The sequence below is a fragment of the Pelophylax lessonae genome (genome assembly GCF_965119305.1).
Source record: "Pelophylax lessonae genome assembly, chromosome: 6".
NCBI lineage: Eukaryota > Metazoa > Chordata > Amphibia > Anura > Ranidae > Pelophylax > Pelophylax lessonae.
The window spans coordinates 60,340,546-60,360,913 of NC_138773.1; the positions used below are offsets into that span (position 1 = coordinate 60,340,546).

General features: G+C 45.7%; 1 protein-coding gene across 1 annotated transcript in view; it reads right to left on the reverse strand.

The window, feature by feature from the left end:
• The window catches only part of MEIOB (meiosis specific with OB-fold), a gene marked incomplete at its 3' end in the record, with an annotated part of 290,335 nt that overhangs the window by 39,697 nt on the left and 230,270 nt on the right, over positions 1-20,368 (reverse strand). The window contains exon 2 of the mRNA XM_082261838.1: positions 8,581-8,662. Within this exon, the coding sequence (XP_082117964.1) occupies positions 8,581-8,662 (82 nt within the window). The remainder of the gene's footprint in view (positions 1-8,580; positions 8,663-20,368) is intronic.

Here is a 20,368-nt window from a genome sequence, read left to right on the forward strand (position 1 = left end):
GGGAATATAGGATTATTATAATAGGCAGGGTGAACTGGGGCTGTTAAGGAGTAACTTTAGCCAAAGGGTTTCCCTATAGAGTGAGTAAGAGCCAGACCTGCTGTCAAGTTTTCATTGCTGCCTCTGTACTTGTTGGGGGGATTTCCCTCACTTTCTGTCCCAGTGACCCCAAAGCACTGCTAAAGTCACAAATAATGCACCAGCACTGTAGTGCACCACAATTCATGTGCTGTACATTGCATTAAGAAAAAGAAAAAAAGAAGTCTGATTCCCTTGTGTGTTAAAGTGCACTGCCAGTTTGTTCATAATGAATGGGCCGCCTTAAAGTGGACCTTCCATGGCAGACAGAAGGACCACTTTTGTGCCAGCCCCTTGCACCCCCCTCAGTTCAGGAAAGTGGAAAGCTAGCACTGGACCCATAGGGTTATCCTGCTTGTGTTGTTCTCTTAAATTGTTACTAAACCCACATTAGTAAAAATAATTTTAGATATGCAGTAAAGCATGCTTGTTACACTCACTGTGGAACCTAAGGGGTTAATCCTCTGCATTGTGTAAAAAGGCTGTTTGATCCTGTATGCACAGATCCTCCTCTTCTTCCACTGACTCCAGAACAGGTCTGGATAAGACAGAGCCTTTGGAGTCACGCTGCACATGCTCAGTTTGGTGTGTATTGCTAGAGATGTTTACTTTTTTTCTTGGGAGAGTGCATGTGATCAGAACAGGGCCAATCAGCACTGTCCAGACAAAGGGTCGGGGGTCCTGCATCCTGATAGGACAGCTCAGTGCAGTATAAAAACTCCTTCTATAAGCTTTAATCAGGCACTGTTAGAAGACACAAAACTGCTATATACTGCTGATGAGAAAAGGTATTTAGCAGTTTATATTTACTAAAATAATTGCATTTCCATGTTCTGTGTACTGTGGGAGAGCAGATATAGTGATTGCAGGCTCCTGGGTTTAGTAACACTTTAAGGTATTTATTTTGGTGTAAATGATCTGGTTCCTGGGCAAGTGGCTTCTACACCCCAGAGGATCTCCAAGGCCTCCATGGCTTCTAGCGTAATGTAATGAAAATTGATCTTTACTGCTAAGAAGTCCAGATACAATTTAAATTTTTGTTACCTTGCACCTTCCTAACACAAATGGCTTTAAAGTAGTGATCGATCGATATAGTTTTTTTATTGCCGATACCGATATTTTGGTCATCGCATATCGGTATCGGCCGATATTTTTGTAAATTAAATTTTTTTTTTACAGGTACTCTTCTGGAGGGATCTGGGGGTTTAAAAGACCCCAAACCCCTCCTTTGCACGTAAAAGCATTCAAAACGCCAAGTTTGGCTGTTTTGAATGTTGTCATTTTTTTTAATTTGGTGCCGGTACCCGGAAGTGATGTCATGACATCACTTCCAGGTTTTTACACGGAGATCCAATCAGAGCCAAATGCGACTTTGATCGGGTCTTCTCTTCGGCGGCCGTGCAGGATGGTTGCCCGGGACTCCCAACGGGACGGGAGACCCGGTCAAACCACGGAAGGCGGCGGGAGAGGGGGGACGTCCCCTCCCGCTCCTTGTACTTCTCAGCCGCATCGGTTGTCATTACAAGACAGCCGACTGTCGGCTATGGACGTTGGTATCGGGTGATGCCTCTAGCTGCAGGTACAAGCACTTTCCCAAAATATCGGCACCTATCGGGGAAAGTGCTTTGCCGATAATCGGTTGATCTCTACTTTGAAGAGCCCTTTGTATGCAAACCGTTCACCCCAAAAAATACCTAATTCAACCCAGACCTGCAAGCTTCTGGGAGGCCCAGGTGATATCACCGTGTCTCGCAGCAGATCTGGGAGCTTGAAATACAATGAAAATGCATTCTTGCAATGGGCTGGAGCACATTATCAAAGAATTTAGAGCTTCCAGGTCTGTCAGGAGGCACGGTGACGTCACCTATGGAAGGTCTGGTTTACAGCAGCGCACCTTAACCGCTTCAGCTCCGGAAGGTTTTACCCCCTTAATGACCAGGCCATATTTTGCGATTGGGCACTTCGTTACTTTAACTAACAATTGCGCGGTCGTGCGATGCTGTACCCAAATACAATTGATGTCCTTTTTTCCCACAAATAGAGCTTTCTTTCTATTGGTTATTGATCACCTGTGTGATTTTTATTTTTTGCGCTATAAACCAAAAAAAGCAACAATTCTAAAAAAAACACCATATTTTTTTACTTTCTGCTATAAAACATTGCAAAAATTTAAAAAATCAAATTTTTTTTATAAGTTTAGGCCAATTTGTATTCTGCTACATATTTTTGGTAAAAAAAATCCCAAAAAGCGTATTTTATTTGGTTTAAAGTTATAGCGTTTACAAACTATGGGATAGAATTTTAGACTTTTTATTTTTTTGGTTGTTTTTATTAGTAATGGCGGCGATCAGCGATTTTTAGCGGGACTGCGCCATTGTGATGGACAAATCTGACACTATGGGGTTGATTTACTAAAACTGAATAGTGAAAAATCGGCTTTATTGTCAAAGCTTAATTGAAAAAGCTGAAGTGAGAAGCTAATTGGTTACCATACACAGTTGCACCAGATTCTGAGTGCACCAGTTTTAGTAAATCAACCCCTAAGTGACACTTTTTGGGAACCAGTGACACCAATACAGTGATCGGTGCTAAATACTATGCACTGTTACTGTATAAATGACACTGACAGGGAAGGGGTTAATACTAGGGGTGATCAAGGGGTTAAGTGTGAGCCTAATTGTGCTTACTAACTGTGAGGGGAGAAGGGCTCTGTGACAGGCACACAGAGATCAGTGTTTTAGCTTAGCTGAGACACACAATCTCATTGTGCCTGTCTGACAGAAGAGCCGCCTGCTCCTCCTGCAGTCTGGCTTCCGCTGTGTCTAATCATGCAGAGACCGCATTCACATAATCAGGTAGATCTACGTGATTATGCGCAGCCGAGCCATCCTGCCGCAATAAATCTGTGTGGGCCGGTCAGCAAGTGGTTAAAACATGTATTTTAATGCAGTGAATAGTGTAGCGCCCCCACAGACCTACTGTCTTGGTAAATTTTGTTTCTGACCTCCCTGCAACCAGGGAGAGTACTATTTGATTAGTTAGGACTGCTCTGGGCTCTATAGGTAGGGGCTCAATTACTTCCCTCTGTCTCCTAGAGAACCCTGGGACATAGTGGGTGGGACGATATGACCTCAGTCTGCATCTCCCCAGCCACTCCTTGGTCAATATATCAAGTGACCAGCAGGGGGTTATAAATGGGCTAGAGTCCAGAGCAGAGGCCCCTTGTTCCTGGGGGAGTGAGACCCAGCCTGGGGCTGTGGCATCCCTGGGAAATTCACCTGGAACTGCAAGCACTTTTTGTGGGATCCCAGCTATCCCAAAGGGGCCTCTGTTCTATCCTTCTGGAGCATTCTAAGAAAGCCTTTTAAAGATCCTGGACAGAGGCTGCTGGAGTACAGAAGTTGACTGACCTTGCACAATGCTGCATGGAGATCAGGAAAGAGTGAGTACTGGCCTTCTGGATCTAAAGACTTTCCTTAGCTTTCCTGGGAGATCACCAGCTACTGCTTTGTACATTCAGGACTTCTTTCCTGTAGAGCAGGGGTGTCAAACTCAATTTAATCGCGGGCCGCATCAGCATTATGATTACACTCAAAAGGGCCGGTTGTAACTGTAAGACTAGATGTCCAGAGCATCCTTTACCCTTACATAAGACGTCAAGAGCCTCCCCACCATCAGAAGTTGAGTCCTCCACCCTCCCTTCCATCACAGTGCACCCCCTTACCTTGTGATGCTACTGGGAAGAAGCTGGAGGCATTGCTGGAAAGCAGAAAGTATAGGCTCTGAAGGAGGGCTGGAGCTCTCCTGCAGCTGTAGGAGAGGTGAGAGGGCCACATGAAATGGCCTGGAGGGCCAGATTCGGCCCACGGGCTTTGTGTTTGACACATGTGCTGTAGAGGGATTCCTGTTTGGTACTTTTCAGTCTTACACTTCAAAGGGGGTGCTTTGACCCTGAAGTTTTAGTGCAGACTTAGAGTCCTCATTGTCCAGTTTATTGTTACTGGAGTATCCCTAGGCTCACCCTATCAAAGTTCAACCCAAAAATAAAAAGACACAAAAAAAGACACACACAGCCTGTTCTCTGAGTCGAGTGATTGGGAAATGTAATGTGCCTGGCTGCTGTGTGCCTATCAGAGAATAGAACCCAGGATCAACCTGCCAGACCAATCTGGTCTGTGCTCTACAATGGCGTTAAAAAAAAACAGATAATAGGGCCCATTGAGATCCCATGATCTGCAATAAGGTGCTCTTCCAGTGCTGGTGCATAATGCAATAAATACTCAAAGTCCACCAAAGATTCTTCGGTTGATAATACCTCACGTAATACTTTACACAATGAGTTTACACTTCACACAAAGCATTAAAGTGTTTGTATATCTCAAACATGAAATATGAACAAAGCATATCCACCTATAGTGTTCTTGTCTCAATCCAGAGCACTGTGGGTTTGATTTACTAAAACTGGAGAGTGCAAAATCTGGTGCAGCTCCAGTGGCGGAGCCAGAGGGCTAGCTGGGGTGGCAATTGCCACTCCAGACGAAGTCCTTGCCACCCCTGTTGCCACCCCGCTGAATCACCCTCGTGCAGTGCTTCTGCCATGGCCGCCGCCGCTGTGTCTGCAGCTCTCTGCCCCTGGCCGCTCAGCTCCCAAACCCAATCCTGCTACGCCGCCCACAGTAGACTGGTGGGGAGACTGAGAAGGACTGTCTGGGGGAGGGACTAGCCTCTGCAGCGGCCGCCCAGCGCACCGCGGGAGAGAACCAGGCAGTGAGCAATCGAAGAAGCCGGCACGGCAAGGAGCGGAGGAGGAGTCGGACGACAGGAGTCCAGTCAGGACTCAGCATCAGCAGCATCGCCAATCGCCATCAATTGTTCAGGCTCAGCAAAGAAGGCGGCGGGGGAGAGGCCAGAGAGCTTGTGTCTGTCTGTGGTGCTGCAGGAAAAACCTCGCCTGGGGAGTCGGGACAGGTGAAAAAAAGGTGGGTAAGAGACTACTACTGTAGTACTGTCTGACTGTACTAGTGACTGACTGAGTAGTGAGAAGTCTGTAAAGGAAAGGGGATCTTTCTTATGGGGAACCTGCCCTTGCCCAATGCCTAGCCTGCTGACTGTAAGGGGGGATCTATATGGGGGACCTCACCTCACCCTGGCCTGCTGTAAGGGGGATCTATATGGGGGACGGGACCTCACCTCACCCTGGTCTACTGTAAGGGGGGGATCTATATGGGGAACCTCACCTCACCCTGGCCTGCTGTAAGGGGGATCTATATGGGGGACAGGACCTCACCTCACCCTGGTATGCTGTAAGGGGGATCTATAGGGATCTATATGGGGGACCTCACCTCACCCTGGCCTGCTGTAAGGGGGTATCAATATGGGGGACGGGACCTCACCTCACCCTGGTCTACTGTAAGGGGGGGATCTATATGGGGGACCTCACCTCACCCTGGCCTGCTGTAAGGGGGGATCTATATGGGGGACGGGACCTCACCTCACCCTGGTCTACTGTGAGGGGGGGATCTATATGGGGGACCTCACCTCACCCTGGCCTGCTGTAAGGGGGGATCTATATGGGGGACGGGACCTCACCTCACCCTGGTATGCTGTAAGGGGGATCTATAGGGATCTATATGGGGGACGGGACCTCACCTTACCCTGGCCTACTGTAAGGGGGAGGTCTATATGGGGGACAGGACCTCACCTCACCCTGGTCTACAGGGGGGGATCTATATGGGGGACCTCACCTCACCCTGGCCTGCTGTAAGGGGGGGATCTATATGGGGGACGGGACCTCACCTCACCCTGGCCTGCTGTAAGGGGGGATCTATATGGGGGACCTCACCTCACCCTGGCCTACTGTAAAGGAGGATCTATGGGGGACCTGCCCTGGCCTGCTCTAAAGGGGGATATATGGGGATCCTGCTCTAAAGGGGATCTATGCCATAGATCCCCCTTAGAGCAGGGTCCCCATAGATCCCCCTTTGTGGAAAATAACTTATTTTTAGTGTAATTGAACACTTTGTATATTGACCCCCCAAAATAATACCTTGCCATCCCTTTGCCACCCCTGTTTTAAAAGTCTAGCTCCGCCACTGTGCAGCTCTGCATAGAAACCAATCGGCTTCCAGGTTTTATTGTCCAAGCTAAGTTGAACAGCCTGAAGTTAGAAGACACGAGATTCGGCACTCTCCCATTTTAGTAAACCAACCACTAAGAGAAAAACTGTGACAGGGGAGGGATCTCCAGCTGATTGACAGCCTCAGCTCTGTTCCAGGGTGCTGTGTGAAGTGTGTGTGTGTGTGTGGGGGGGGGGGTGTCCCTTCCCTCCCCTCCAATCAGCTTTTAGAGATCTCCTCACTGAGATCTGAGGGGTGTAACTTCAGCTTTCCACCCCCTTTTTCTGACAGCTCAGACACACTGTATAAATTCTGGACTTTAAACGGATGTAGAGAAGGGAAGACTGTAGATAAACAGGTACAATTTATGTAGGAGGATTTGTTTCATCAATGTGTATCACCTGAGGATAGTCCCTTTACTGGGTATATGTGAGGATTTACAACCACTTTAACCTCTTGCCAACCGCCCACTGTAGTATTACTGTGGCAGGGCGGATCGGCTGCGCAAATTCACGTAGTACTATGTGATTTCATGCACGAGATTTTGGCGGCGCACAGACACAGCAGGAGGCGGGCCGTGGGAGGAGTGCCGGCGATCGCCGCCTTAATCCCGCGATCCTTAGATAAACTGACAGAAGACCCGCCTGCGCAATTTTTCATTAAAGTAACGCAGTGCTGAGTCGCAAAAAATGGCCTGGTCATTAAGGGGGTAAAACCTTCCGGAGCTGAAGTGGTTAGATAGGTTTTCCTAATGTTATGCAACATGCACAACATGTAAAAAGTGTAAATATTGTCAAAGTGGTTGTAAAGCCTTATAACCAGTGAAGTGATTGGACTCAGGGGATACACAGAGATTAAACAAATCCTTCTGCATACGTTGTACCTGTTTATCTGTAGTCTTCTCTTCTCTACAACTGTTCAAAGTGCTGAATTATGAAGCTTGTCTGAGAGTTCAGAAAAAAAGTGACAGGGGGCTGAAGTCACACTCTGCAGAGCTCAGTGAGGAGAGGTCTAAGAGCTGATTGGAGGGAGGGGACACACCCCCCTTCACACAGCACCCAGGAACAGAGCTGAGGCTGTAGGTTCCCCTTGTCACCATTTGTCTCTTGGTGTCAGGAAAACTTGTCAGAAGGGATTTTTGCTGATAGCAGAGGAACGAGGCAGCAGACAAACTGCTATAGAGGGATATGCTTTGTTCATATTTTATGTTTGAGGTTTGCAACCACTTTAAAGCTGCACTATACGATTTTAATACAATTTGCTTGTGCAACTTTTTGTTTAGATTTACCAAAACAATATACTCTGAGGTCAAACCTAAATGCTTTCAAATTGTATGCAATCAGGCAGGTCCTGGCACTACATAGTTAAAGGTAAATCTATTGGAAATTGAACAACAAAAATTGTATAATGTGTATGCACCTTAAGCCTAATGGGCCATACACACTATACAATTTTCTTAAGATTTTTTCCTTCAGACTTACCAAAACCATGTAATATGAGGTCAAACCTAAACACTTTCAATTTGTATGCAATCGGGCAGGCCCTTGCACTACATAGAAAAGGTAAATCTAAAGGAAATCTGACAAAAAAAGTTGTATAGTGTGTATCCAGCCTTAGTTACATGTATTATAGCTGGTGATCTAAAGTTCCTTTCCAGAAACGTGCTTATCAGTGTTATGCCCGTGACATGGCTCCATGCTAAATCTGGTTTACAAAAAAAAGCTTTACAAACTCACATATCAATGAAATAAAATCTGACACCAAAACATTGAATACAAGTTAACAAACATGTCTAAACAATGCCGGGGGGAATCACCCACGAGAGGTCTTGTTTATGATACGCCATTTTGTAGCAGACATACACAGCAGGGTTCAGCTTATTTCCACGTCCTTTAACCTTACCAGTCACAGAATAAAAATCAAACAAGCCAAGGGGGGATTTATTGGGGCCGTAACGCACAACTGTTGAGGCAAATTGCTTGGGACAGCTAGGACAGCTCAAATGTTGCCATCAAGAGTGGAAAATACCAGACGTCCTTCGCTACATTATGATTTTTACTCTGCTGAGTCCCAGCAATTATCTATTCAGCGTGCAATCAAGCAGATACAAAAGGGTCTCTCATATGCTGTAACAAAGGTTTGGCTGGCGTGTAAGTGTTGGGCCGGGTACCATGACACATCCCTGGACAGCACCCTCAGCATCAGTTTTCATCCCCTGCCGTGTAAATAAAGAACACCAACAATCAAAGTATTGTAGTTACAGAAACACTGGTATTGCCACAGGGAAACGCAGTGACAATGTGACAATGAGGTCGTTTGTGATACAGGCTGAGGCGGATGGGACGCGGCTGGACCGGAGGGCGATAACAAAGTCACTGATACTTACTGGGCGAGCGAGATTAGGGTGCAGGTCGGAAATGTTGACAAAAGCTTGCCGGAAGGTGCGCAACGCCATCCTCCAACACGATCTGATAGAGAGGGTAAAAAATGGATACATTCAAGATACAGCATCTCACAAAAGTGAGTACACCCCTCACATTTCTGTAAATATTTTATTTTCATGTCTTTTCATGTGACAACACTGAAGAAATGACACTTTGCTACAATGTAAAGTAGTGAGTGTAAAGCTTGTGTTAGTGTCGGGTCACACTTGTGCAATGCGGGAAGGCTGCGAATTCGCAGCCTGTTCCCGCATCGCATCCGCACATCTGGTAGTTCACACTGCCATATGTGATACGCAGGGGGTGTCAATTAAATGTTAACGACACCCCCAGTTTGATCGCATATCGCAGTGCGATCTGACAGTTCGCACAGGATCGGATCGCACAAGTGTGAACCACTGTGCGATCCGATCCTGATGCGGCTGAAAAAAAGAGTCCTGTGCGACTTTTGTGCGGGTGCAGTGCGAATTTAGCCATACAAAGTGAATGGCTGAATTCGCACTGCACATCAGATCGCATGTAATGAACCCAGCCTCAGTAAATGAACCTTACTGTGCTGCGTCCATTTCCAGAAAGTTGGAAAAATCTTGTGTGCTATGTAACTCTATTAGCCCAACCCAGTTCCGGGACAAGGTCATCTAGAGCCCAGGGTGTACATGTCAAAATGTGACCCCCCCCCCCCCCCCAAGATGTATGAGCATTATGTATCACCAACCCCCCCCCCCCCCCCCACACAGAAAATCAAGCAATTAATCTGCACACTCCCCCTCCTCCCGTCACAAATTGATCCTCCTGCTGAAATCCCCCCTCCCAACACAAATCCCCCCCCCAGCTCAAATCCTCTCTGCATATGTTCCTCCCCCTCTAAAAAAGATCCCGCTTCCTACCACAGATCCTCTATCCCTCAAATTCCCCCTCCAAGCACAAATCCTCTCCCTCCCACTCCAAATTCCCCCTCCCAGCACAAACTTCCCTTCCCCAACCCCCCATCCTAGCACAAATCCCCCCCTCCCCCAAATATCTCTTCCTAGAAAAAATGCCCACAAACATCCCTACTAGCACAAATCACCCTCCCTAAAAAATGTCCCCTCCTAGCACAACTCTCCTCCCCCATATTACCTTTTCTAGTGCACCCCCCCCCCCCTCCCAAATCCCCACTCCTAGTACAAATCCTCTTCCCCCATCCCTCCTCCAACACAGATCCCCCCACCTAAATCACAACTCCTAGCTCACCCCAAACCTCATATGATAGCACAGTGCCCAGGGCAGCTGCTCCTCCTGCCCACCCCTTGTCCCGACCCTGGTCCAAGCCACTTTCTATCATTACTTTGGAAAGAACTGTGACCTGTATTGTCCATCGCTCAAATTAAGCCACCAAATAGGACCAGGAGTAAGCAATATATTGCCCCCCTGGTCTATAACCTAATATTCCAATGATATTCTGTTTCCTGAATTTATATACACAACATGGTATATCCATACTTACACCGGTCCAAACTGAACCAATGTAACACATGAAAACAAAACCTGCAAAAATACCTAAACTTCAGCTGTAACGAGCTTCCAGAAAAGGATTTTACAGTAAGTATGGTATTTATATACTTACATTGGTAAAGGCTAAACCAATACATGTGGTCCCCGGGTTACAAACATCCAACTTACAAACGACTCCTACTTACAAATGGAGAGACACCAGGAAGTGAGAGGAAATCTCCCCCTAGGAAGGGAAATTCACTCCTGGAAGAGTTATTATGGGGAAAAAGGTTTCTCTACTGAAGCTTTATCACCAATCCTTGTTTCCACAACAACCCAAAATTTTCAAAATCCAACTGTCAGAGACCGAAAGTGAGGGGAAATCATCTGAACAGGGGCAGAGACAGCAAAACAAATGGTACAGGGGTGTTAACCCTTCAAAATGCTATCCAAAAAACTTAAAAATGATTCTTTTGGCTGGAGCTACACCTAAAAAATGTACCGGTTCCAACTTACAAACAAATTTGACTTAAGAACAACCTACAGACCCTATCTTGTTTGTAACCCAGGGACGGCCTCTATAACTATGTGAAATTGCCATACCTAAATGTCAGCTCTGAGGGACACAGGATTCAGTTATTCTGAGACGATTGGGTAATACTGCTGTCTACACTGAAGGTGGCAGTATAGCCCACTTATCACAGATGAATCCACAATCCAGTGTTTTGTTGCATCTGCATCCCCACTTTAGAGATTTCACATCACTTCCTGTCCTGACAAGAAGTGAGGAATTACCCCCCCTGTAGGGACACTGATAGCACTAATAACCTGACAACGCTTCTATTCCTTCTCCATTTCAGTGTGTTTTGTTGCAGTCTAAACTGTAAAACAATTCTCAGAACTTTCTGTCCCAGCAGGATCCATAATTGCCAACATTTGAAAAACATTTCCAGCCCAGGGACACTTTGCAGAACAGCTATCAATTACTTACCACACCCACTTCCCTGAAGCTCCACCCACTCCACATAATTAAACTCCACCTACTTATCATCAGATTATAGGGTCTACTCAATAAAGAGAGAATTACAGGAAATTGAAAAGGGAATTTTAAACTTAAGGCCAAAGTAGCAGAGTTGGAATAATTCTCCCATTCAGCTGCACTGCTTCTGCCTAAAGTTTAAAATTCTCATCACAATTCCTTGCCATTCTAAAGTGTCAAATGTGCTCAGGTGTGACCATACAAAAAATGGAATATGGAAATATAAATAAGTACATTGCCAGGACAATGTAAATTACCCGGGACAGGCTCCCATTTGCCGGGACAGTCCCTGCAAAAACGGGACAGTTGGCAAGTATGCAGGATCTCCCTAATGAGGGCACGGGGAACAATAAAAACCCAAAAGAGGATCCACTACTTCCCTATTGTTTCAAATGAAAGAAAAAAGTATTGGTTAGAGTTGTGGTCTGTGAAGACGGACTTTCAGCTCCATTCACACTCCAGTATTTTGTAGCTTGAAGTTCCGAAATGCTCAACAACCAAAATCCCACGGAGTTCAGTTCTGCCTGCTCACTCCTGAGCGCAGTGTCCCTTGAGTGCCGGTTCACACTAAGGCCCCTTTCACACATAGGTCCGTTTATCCGTTTGTCATCCATCCGTTGACAGATGAAAAACGGATATCAATGCATCTGTATGGAAAAATGGATGACAACGGATGATCATCCTTTAACATCCGTTTTCATCCGCTTCCATCAATGTCCGTTTTTTTGAATGGATGAATGTCCTATTCAGTTTTTGATCAGTTTTTTTCATTGGTAGTGGATGTAAAAAAAAACGGATGAAAAATGGATAAAAAAAAGGGACGACAAACGGATGAAAAACGGATGAAAAATGTAAGAAAAAACTGATGAAAAACGGATACATTTTGACGTGACTGAACTGATGAACTGAACGGACCGTATGTGTCATAGGGGCCTAATGCAAATTCTATCAGATGTAATCGGAAAAGCATAGATTTGCATGTCATCTAAAAAAACATTATTTCCAATGAAGGCCGTTCACATACACTGTATTGTCAAAAGTATTGGGACGCCTGCCTTTACACACACATGAACTTTAATGGCATCCCAGTCTTAGTCAGTAGGGTTCAATATTGAGTCGGCCCACCCTTTGCAGCTATAACAGCTTCAGCTCTTCTGGGAAGGGTGTCCACAAGGTTTAGGAGTGTGTCTATGGGAATGTTTGACCGTTCTTCCAGAAGTGCATTTGTGAGCTCAGGCACTGATTTTGGAGAGAAGGCCTGGCTCTCTGCTCTAATTTCTCCCAAAGGTGTTCTGTCTGGTTGAGGTCAGGACTCTGTGCAGGTCAGTCAAGTTCCTCCACCTTAAACTCGCTCATCCATGTCTTTATGGACCTTGCTTTGTACTCTGGTCTAAATCATTTGGTGGAGGGGGGAATTATGGTGTGGGGGTTGTTTTTCAGGGGTTGGGCTTGGCCCCTTAGTTCCAGTGAAGAGAACTCTTAGGGCGTCAGCATACCAAGACATTTTTGACAAATTAATGCTCCTAACTTTATGGGAAGAGTTTGGGGACGGCCCCTTCCTGTTCCAACATGACTGCGCACCAGTGCACAAAGCAAGGTCCATAAAGACATGGATGAGCGAGTTTGGGGTGGAGGAACTTGACTGACCTGCACAGAGTCCTGACCTCAACCCGACAGAACACCTTTGGGATGAATTCGAGTGGAGACTTTGAGCCAGGCCTTCTCATCCAACATCAGTACCTGACTTCACAAATGTGCTTCTGGAAGAATGGTCAAACATTCCTATAGACACACTCCTAAACCTTGTGGACAGCCTTCCCAGAAGAGTTGAAGCTGATATAGCTGCAAAGGGTGGGCCAACTCTATTGAACCCTACGGACTAAGACTGGGATGCCATTATAGTTCATGTGCGTGTAAAGGCAGGCGTCCCAATACTTTTGACAATATAGTGTATACGCGGTGCAAATTTGATCTGGTTTAAAAAAGGGTCCCGTGCAAATTTTATCTCCAGCTATTCCAATCCCCTCAGAATTTGCATTAAAATGGCACCTGTCAGAACAGGAATCGCACTGTGAAATCGCATCAGATTTGCTCTGCACCAGTGTGAACCGAGACTGAAGCTTGTAGCTTGAGAGGGTACATGAGCTGCTTTTACTCTGCAACTTTCAAGTGTTTTTGGTTCCAATAGACTTTAATAGGAGTGCATGGAAAACATGCGAAAAATGTGTAAAAACGCGCATATCTGGTGGTTTATTTCCCTAGTAAAAGAAAAAAAGTAAGGCTCCTTTCACACGATCCGCTGTCCGGTGCGGACCGTTCTCTGATCAGCGGGGATCGATCCGCAGACGGATGACAGCTCTGTCTCTGCTCTGTGTATGAAGAGGGAGGTGTCGCAGCTCCCGCTGCTCTCTATGGGGGAATTGGATGAGAACAGACCACCTGTCCGCTCTAATCCGATCCATCCCATCCAATCCGATCCCCTGGACGGATGGAAAATAGGGTTTCCATCCGTCCGGATTTCACAGACAGGATCGGATACGGATGGCAGCTGTCTCCGCTGACATCCGCTGCCCCATAGAGATGCATGGAGGATCCGATCAGATTGGCCTAAAAAACTGACAGGCGGATCTGATTGGATAGTTCGTGTGAAAAGAACCTAACTTGTTTTTCATTGGCTAAATATAATTAAAAAAAAAATGCTCGGGCTTGGAACACAGAAACGCTCAAATATGCCTCAAAAGCTTAAAAAAAATAGGCTTACAAAACAACCAAAGACGCCCGGCTGGAGTGTGAAAGCAGCCAAACGCTGGCTATACACGAGGAGATATTCCTATAATGAATGTCATCCACACATTTCACTTGCTTTTACCATTCAGTTGTAAAATAAATGTAAATTCTGAAGGAAAACCACAAACACTGCCTGAAAATTCATTCGATCGAGGAATGTTTTCCATCCAGCGCCTTCAAACTTTCCCGTTACTGCAGTTGAATAGGAACGCCAATTTGACCCTGCTAATGATTAGAGAATTCAACGAATGTTCGTAAAGCGAATGAAAATTTGTACGTCTATGGCTGGCATTGGGGTAAGCATTGATGATATCCGCTTAGGACGCTTCTGAGATCATTCAGAGTTTTTAGGCGGCTACATTTGACCTCCGTCTGACCTCCGTCTGACCTGCAGCTGCTGACCTCTGTCTGACCTCCGTCTGACCTGCTGCTTCAAGCAGATTTCACATTTTTCAGACTTGTATGGGAATGCAAAACCGGTCTGACATGAAGAAATCCCCGCAGACACAGCTGGTTCCATTATAAAGCCAGAGGAGAGAAATAAATGGTATAATATTATAATATATGAATCCCCGGGATGTACAGTCCATGTATACACTGTGTGACATCATCCAGCCATAGCCTGACTGTCACTTCATAGCCAGGGCCCTTTCCCTGAGCAGGAACCACAAGGCCCAGCATACTCCCCCAGCCACTGATACACCTCATGGGTCAGAGCACAAACCCAGCTGTGTCCCTGATCACTGAGCGTGTCCCCTGTACAGATACTTCACCTCTTCCACCTCAATGTCTGCCTGACAGGAAATGTCTCCTGGCTCCGCCCCTCCCACTGTGACAGGAATCTCCTCAGGATGTTTCCTTCCTGGGATTTCCCGCCTCTGCAGCCAGAGTCATGTGACCTGACTATCCCCCAGCCTGCCTTAGACCCCTCCCCTCAGCAAGTGGCATATACCCTGAATATCCCGCCCCCCACCCTCAGCAAGGGTCATGTGACCCAACTATCTCCTCACCTACCTCAGGCTCCCCCCCCCACCCCTTAGTGTCATGTGCCGCAACTATCCCCAAACTTACCTCAGGTCCCCCCACCTCTACAAAAAGTGTCATGTTACCCGATTATTCCCTCACCTACCTCAGCCCCCCCACCCTCAACAAGGGTCATGTGTGACTATACCCTCACCTACCTCAGGTGCCCCCACCCCTAACTGTCATGTGACCCAACTATCCCCAAACTTACCTCAGCCCCCCCCCCCTCTGCAAAAAGTGTCATGTGACCTGATTATCCCCAAACATACCTCAGGCCCCCCACCCTTAGCTATTGTCATGTGACCTGACTATCCCCTCACCTACCTCAGGCCTCCTTACCCCCCTTAGGTGTCATGTGACTCGAAAATCCATAAACTTACCTCAGGACCCCCCCCCCCCCCCCCACACACACACACACACCTATGCAAAAAGTGTCATTTGATCCAACGCCCCCTAAACCTATCTCAGACCCTCCCCCACCTTTGCAAAGAGTGTCATGTGACCTGATTATGCCCAAAATTACCTCAGGCCCCCCCACTCACAGCAAGGGTCATATGACCCAACAACCTGGTGATCCTGCCATGTGTTCAGGCAACTTCTGGAATGTGGTGACAACGTTCTGTTCCCTGCCTCCCAATTATTATCCCGCGGTGACACCCTGTCATACAGGCTGCTTTAACACACAGGCATGGCCATCTGTTGTCACCATCAGGAAACCCACCTTGAGAAAATGCCATGACGCCATCACTGCAGTGCCATGCAAACAGGAAGTAAAGAAGCCGCAGGAGTTCGGCAGCCCTAAGGCACGACAAAGAACAAAAAAAAAAATGTTTAGACAAATGTTTTATATCAAAGTTTATTACACAGAACGCCTTAGCAAAGAGAACACCATTCAGTGAGGAGTTACATATTACACAGAGCGCCTTAGCAAACAGAACACCATTCAGTGAGGGGTTACATATTACACAGAGCACCTTAGCAAAGGGAATACCATTCAGTGAGGGGTTACATATTACACAGAGCGCCTTAGCAAACGGAACACCATTCAGTGAGGAGTTACATATTACACAGAGCGCCTTAGCAAAGGGAACACCATTCAGTGAGGGGTTACATATTACACAGAGCGCCTTAGCAAACGGAACACCATTCAGTGAGGAGTTACATATTACACAGAGCGCCTTAGCAAAGGGAACACCATTCAGTGAGGGGTTACATATTACACAGAGCACCTTAGCAAAGGGAATACCATTCAGTGAGGGGTTACATATTACACAGAGCGCCTTAGCAAACAGAACACCATTCAGTGAGGGGTTACATATTACACAGAGCACCTTATCAAAGGGAACACCATTCAGTGAGGGGTTACATATTACACAGAGCGCCATAGCAAACGGAACACCGTTCATCGAGGGGTTACATATTACACAGAGCGCTTAGCAAACAGAACACCATTCAGTGAGGGGTTACACATTACACAGAGCGCCTTAGCAAAGGGAACACCATTCAGTGAGGGGTTACATATTACACAGAGCGCCTTAGCAAAGGGAATACCATTCAGTGAGGGGTTACATATTACACAGAGCGCCTTAGCAAAGGGAACATCATTCAGTGAGGGGTTACATATTACACAGAGCGCCTTAGCAAAGGGAACACCATTCAGTGAGGGGTTACATATTACACAGAGCGCCTTAGCAAAGGGAATACCATTCAGTGAGGGGTTACATATTACACAGAGCGCCTTAGCAAACGGAACACCGTTCATCGAGGGGTTACATATTACACAGAGCACCTTAGCAAACAGAACACCATTCAGTGAGGGGTTACATATTACACAGAGCGCCATAGCAAACGGAACACCGTTCATCGAGGGGTTACATATTACACAGAGCGCCTTAGCAAACAGAACACCATTCAGTGAGGGGTTACATTTTACACAGAGCGCCTTAGCAAACAGAACACCATTCAGTGAGGGGTTACATATTACACAGAGCGCCTTAGCAAAGGGAAAACCATTCAGTGAGGGGTTACATATTACACAGAGCGCGATAGCAAAGAGAACACCATTCAGTGAGGGGTTACATATTACACAGAGCGCCTTAGCAAACAGAACACCATTCAGTGAGGGGTTACATTTTACACAGAGCGCCTTAGCAAACAGAACACCATTCAGTGAGGGGTTACATATTACACAGAGCGCCTTAGCAAACGGAACACCCTTCAGTGAGGGGTTACATATTACACAGAGCGCCTTAGCAAACAGAACACCATTCAGTGAGGGGTTACATATTACACAGAGCGCCTTAGCAAAGGGAAAACCATTCAGTGAGGGGTTACATATTACACAGAGCGCCTTAGCAAAGGGAAAACCATTCAGTGAGGGGTTACATATTACACAGAGCACCTTAGCAAAGGGAACACCATTCAGTGAGGGGTTACATCTACTTTAAATACTCGGCTGTGTAAAATGATTTGTTATGAAGTATGAAAGGGCCGCGAGCTCCAGAACAAATTATTTGACCTTCAGACCTTTACTGCTGACAAAGGTTAGAAAAGCGATTGTGTATTTCAGCACCATGTGATGTATATGATGACTAATGCCGAGAGCCACCACCTGTATGCAGAGCCATGTCATGGCCGCAAGTCTGCGCCAATTACCACTCTGATGACAAACCAGCAGCTGACAGCTCTGCTCATAGAGAAGCCCGATAAATGGCAGGATTTATGGACATAGTATAAGAGCGCTAATACTAATAGTCATTACTCCGGGACCTTTATATAGCTTGTAAAAACCCGCCTGAACCATTTATTCTACTTTTCAGCTTCATTTATATGGGTCTAGGGAAGGTTACAGTAGTCATATACTCTATGTGTGTTTGTAGACAAACCAACTATAAAAAAATTCATTGTTATTAACCTCTTTATGACCGTCTAACACAAACAATGATCAGCCAGAACTTTATATAACCAATTAATAAAAGAAATTCTTGTGGTCAGCCAAAAAAAAACCAGACTGGTGCGCAGTCATGTTGGAACAGGAAGGGGCCATTCCCAAACTGTTCCCACAAAGCTGATAGCATGAAATTGTCCAAAATACCCAAAACTGTTTTTGTTGAGAATAAAAAAGGAAGGGTTAAAACCTCTATCAAGTTTTTATTGCTGTTCCTGCACCGGATTGGTAGCTTCAGCTCTTCAGTTTGGCGTTTTGTCCAACCCACTGTGAACCAGGAAGGACCTCTAACCCCGAACCCCAGAGGCCGCAAGGCTCCTGACAAGGGTCAAGCTGAACCATGTTCTACTTGGGCCAAAGCCGGGTGGATCCCACTCCCTAAAGTGGGGTACACACTAGTAGAAAATCTGCCGAAAATTCCCGTCCGAGGTAAAATCGTCCGATTTTCGCCTAGTGTGTACACAACTTTCAGCAGCCGATGCCGACATTTTCAACGAAAAAAAACGGAGGGGCAAACACCAAAATGTTTTTCGTCCGTCCCCAGACGACCGATTTTCGTTTAATGTATATGCAGTACATCCTATATATGTGTAGGTGTATATATACATACATGTGTGTGTATATATACCCCTATACACAAGTTCAGATGTCATGCCTGACTCCAAAGACCCCAAAAAAAAGCCCAAAAAACCGCCTGCAATAACACAACTGGGCGTTTTTTTTTGGCGCAGGCGTTTTTTTGGGCATTTTTTTGGGGTCTTTGGAGGCAGGCAAAACATCTGAACTTCTGTATAGTGGAGCCATATCCCTGTTCTATAAGTGACCTAAGAGAAACAATCTTTTTTTTCTGGTTCTGGACATGCTACAGAGCTGAAACTTCACAGGTACACTTTTTAGACCCACCAGACACTAAATCCAAAGTCAAAATCAAAAAATCTCATTTTTTTTTCAATAATTTTTTCAATAATTGGCTCTCTATCAAAAATGAAATTTTTTAAGAACTTTTTTTGTGTGATTAATAGTCTCTGGGGCATGACCCAGAACCCTAGGCACTTTTTAGGGGCATTCATCTGGGGACAAGCCTGGTGCACCAAAATTATGTTTTTCGGAATGGGTAGCCACAAAGGCTTGAAGGACTGGATCAGGGAATATCAAAGGTAGCTCCTTTCAGAAAAGATGAATAGAATGATGACAAATGCAGAGAGAGTTTTAGCTTTTTTTAACCATCTTTTCCTGACAAATAAAATGTCATAAGTCTTTTCCAGGATGGACTGGATCCAATGGACGTGGCCAAACTCGTGACCAAATCTGACGTTCTCCTCAATGCAAACCATATGTAAAATTACAGTTTTCAATAGAACAAAAGAGGAGGGGAAATCTTCTAATGGGGACACCTGTTCTGTCTAAGATGGATTTTCAGCAATTGTAGAGATTTCCTCTTACTTCCTGTTGCATCTCTGGGATAGGAAGTAAAGGGAAATTTCCTCAATGGGACACAGACTTATAAAATAATCTAGTCAATTCACAACTTCAAAAAACAGTTTGGCTTTACATACACTTTAGCGTGGGGTTGTTTTTAAGGGTATAATGGACTCTAAATGGCCGTTAATGGTTATGGAAGCTCCTTTCTACTATCCTGGGCATGCTCTGGTGCCCCTTTCGAAATTTGCTTGGATTTTATTTTCTTTAAAGCTGTATGTTGAGTGTATTTGAGTACTTCAGTTTATTGGCAGTCCCCCGCAGTTCTCGCTGGTTCTTCCTGTTGACCTTTATGCCACTACTGGACCTTGTTATAGGTGGAGGTCATAGGGAGGAACCATTAAGTACTGCAGGGGGACCCAGGAGGTAGACACTCTCAGAAGTGTTCATTTCCGGTTTCAGCAGAAGATATAACAAGATTGGAGTGGTGTTTGGCAACGAGGGCAGCAGGAAAGGTTGCTTTAACCTTATGCCTGGGCTGTTCTGGGCAACACAGTGCTAACACATAGACAGGGCAATTATGTCCTAAAAGATTGGTTCACAACACTGCATTGAAAAAAGTAAGACATGCGGTACTTTATTCAGCACAATGTGTTCCAATGCAGTACACCGTGTCACGTGACTAAAAATGACTCAAAGTTCATTTTATTTAATAAACTTAAAAACAAAAGCAAATAGTGCAGTGCATCATTTACAACGCAACAGTACCTATCCCTTCACAGTGCACACCCATGGCCATGGTATGATGTGGCCTTTGGTGTGAATAAGCCCTAAAACCTCTGATTCAAAACCAATATCCTAAGAATAATGTAGGCAGACCTGGTCTGCCAAGTTCTGTGTCCTAGGGCCATGTTCATAGCAGTGATTTTGTGGCAGAGATTTCTATCTGGAATTATTCTCATTACTTTGTGCAATTATTAGGTGGAGAAGAAATATACTCATTTATGCAGCTATAAGGCCTCATGCACATTGGGCATTTAGGCCT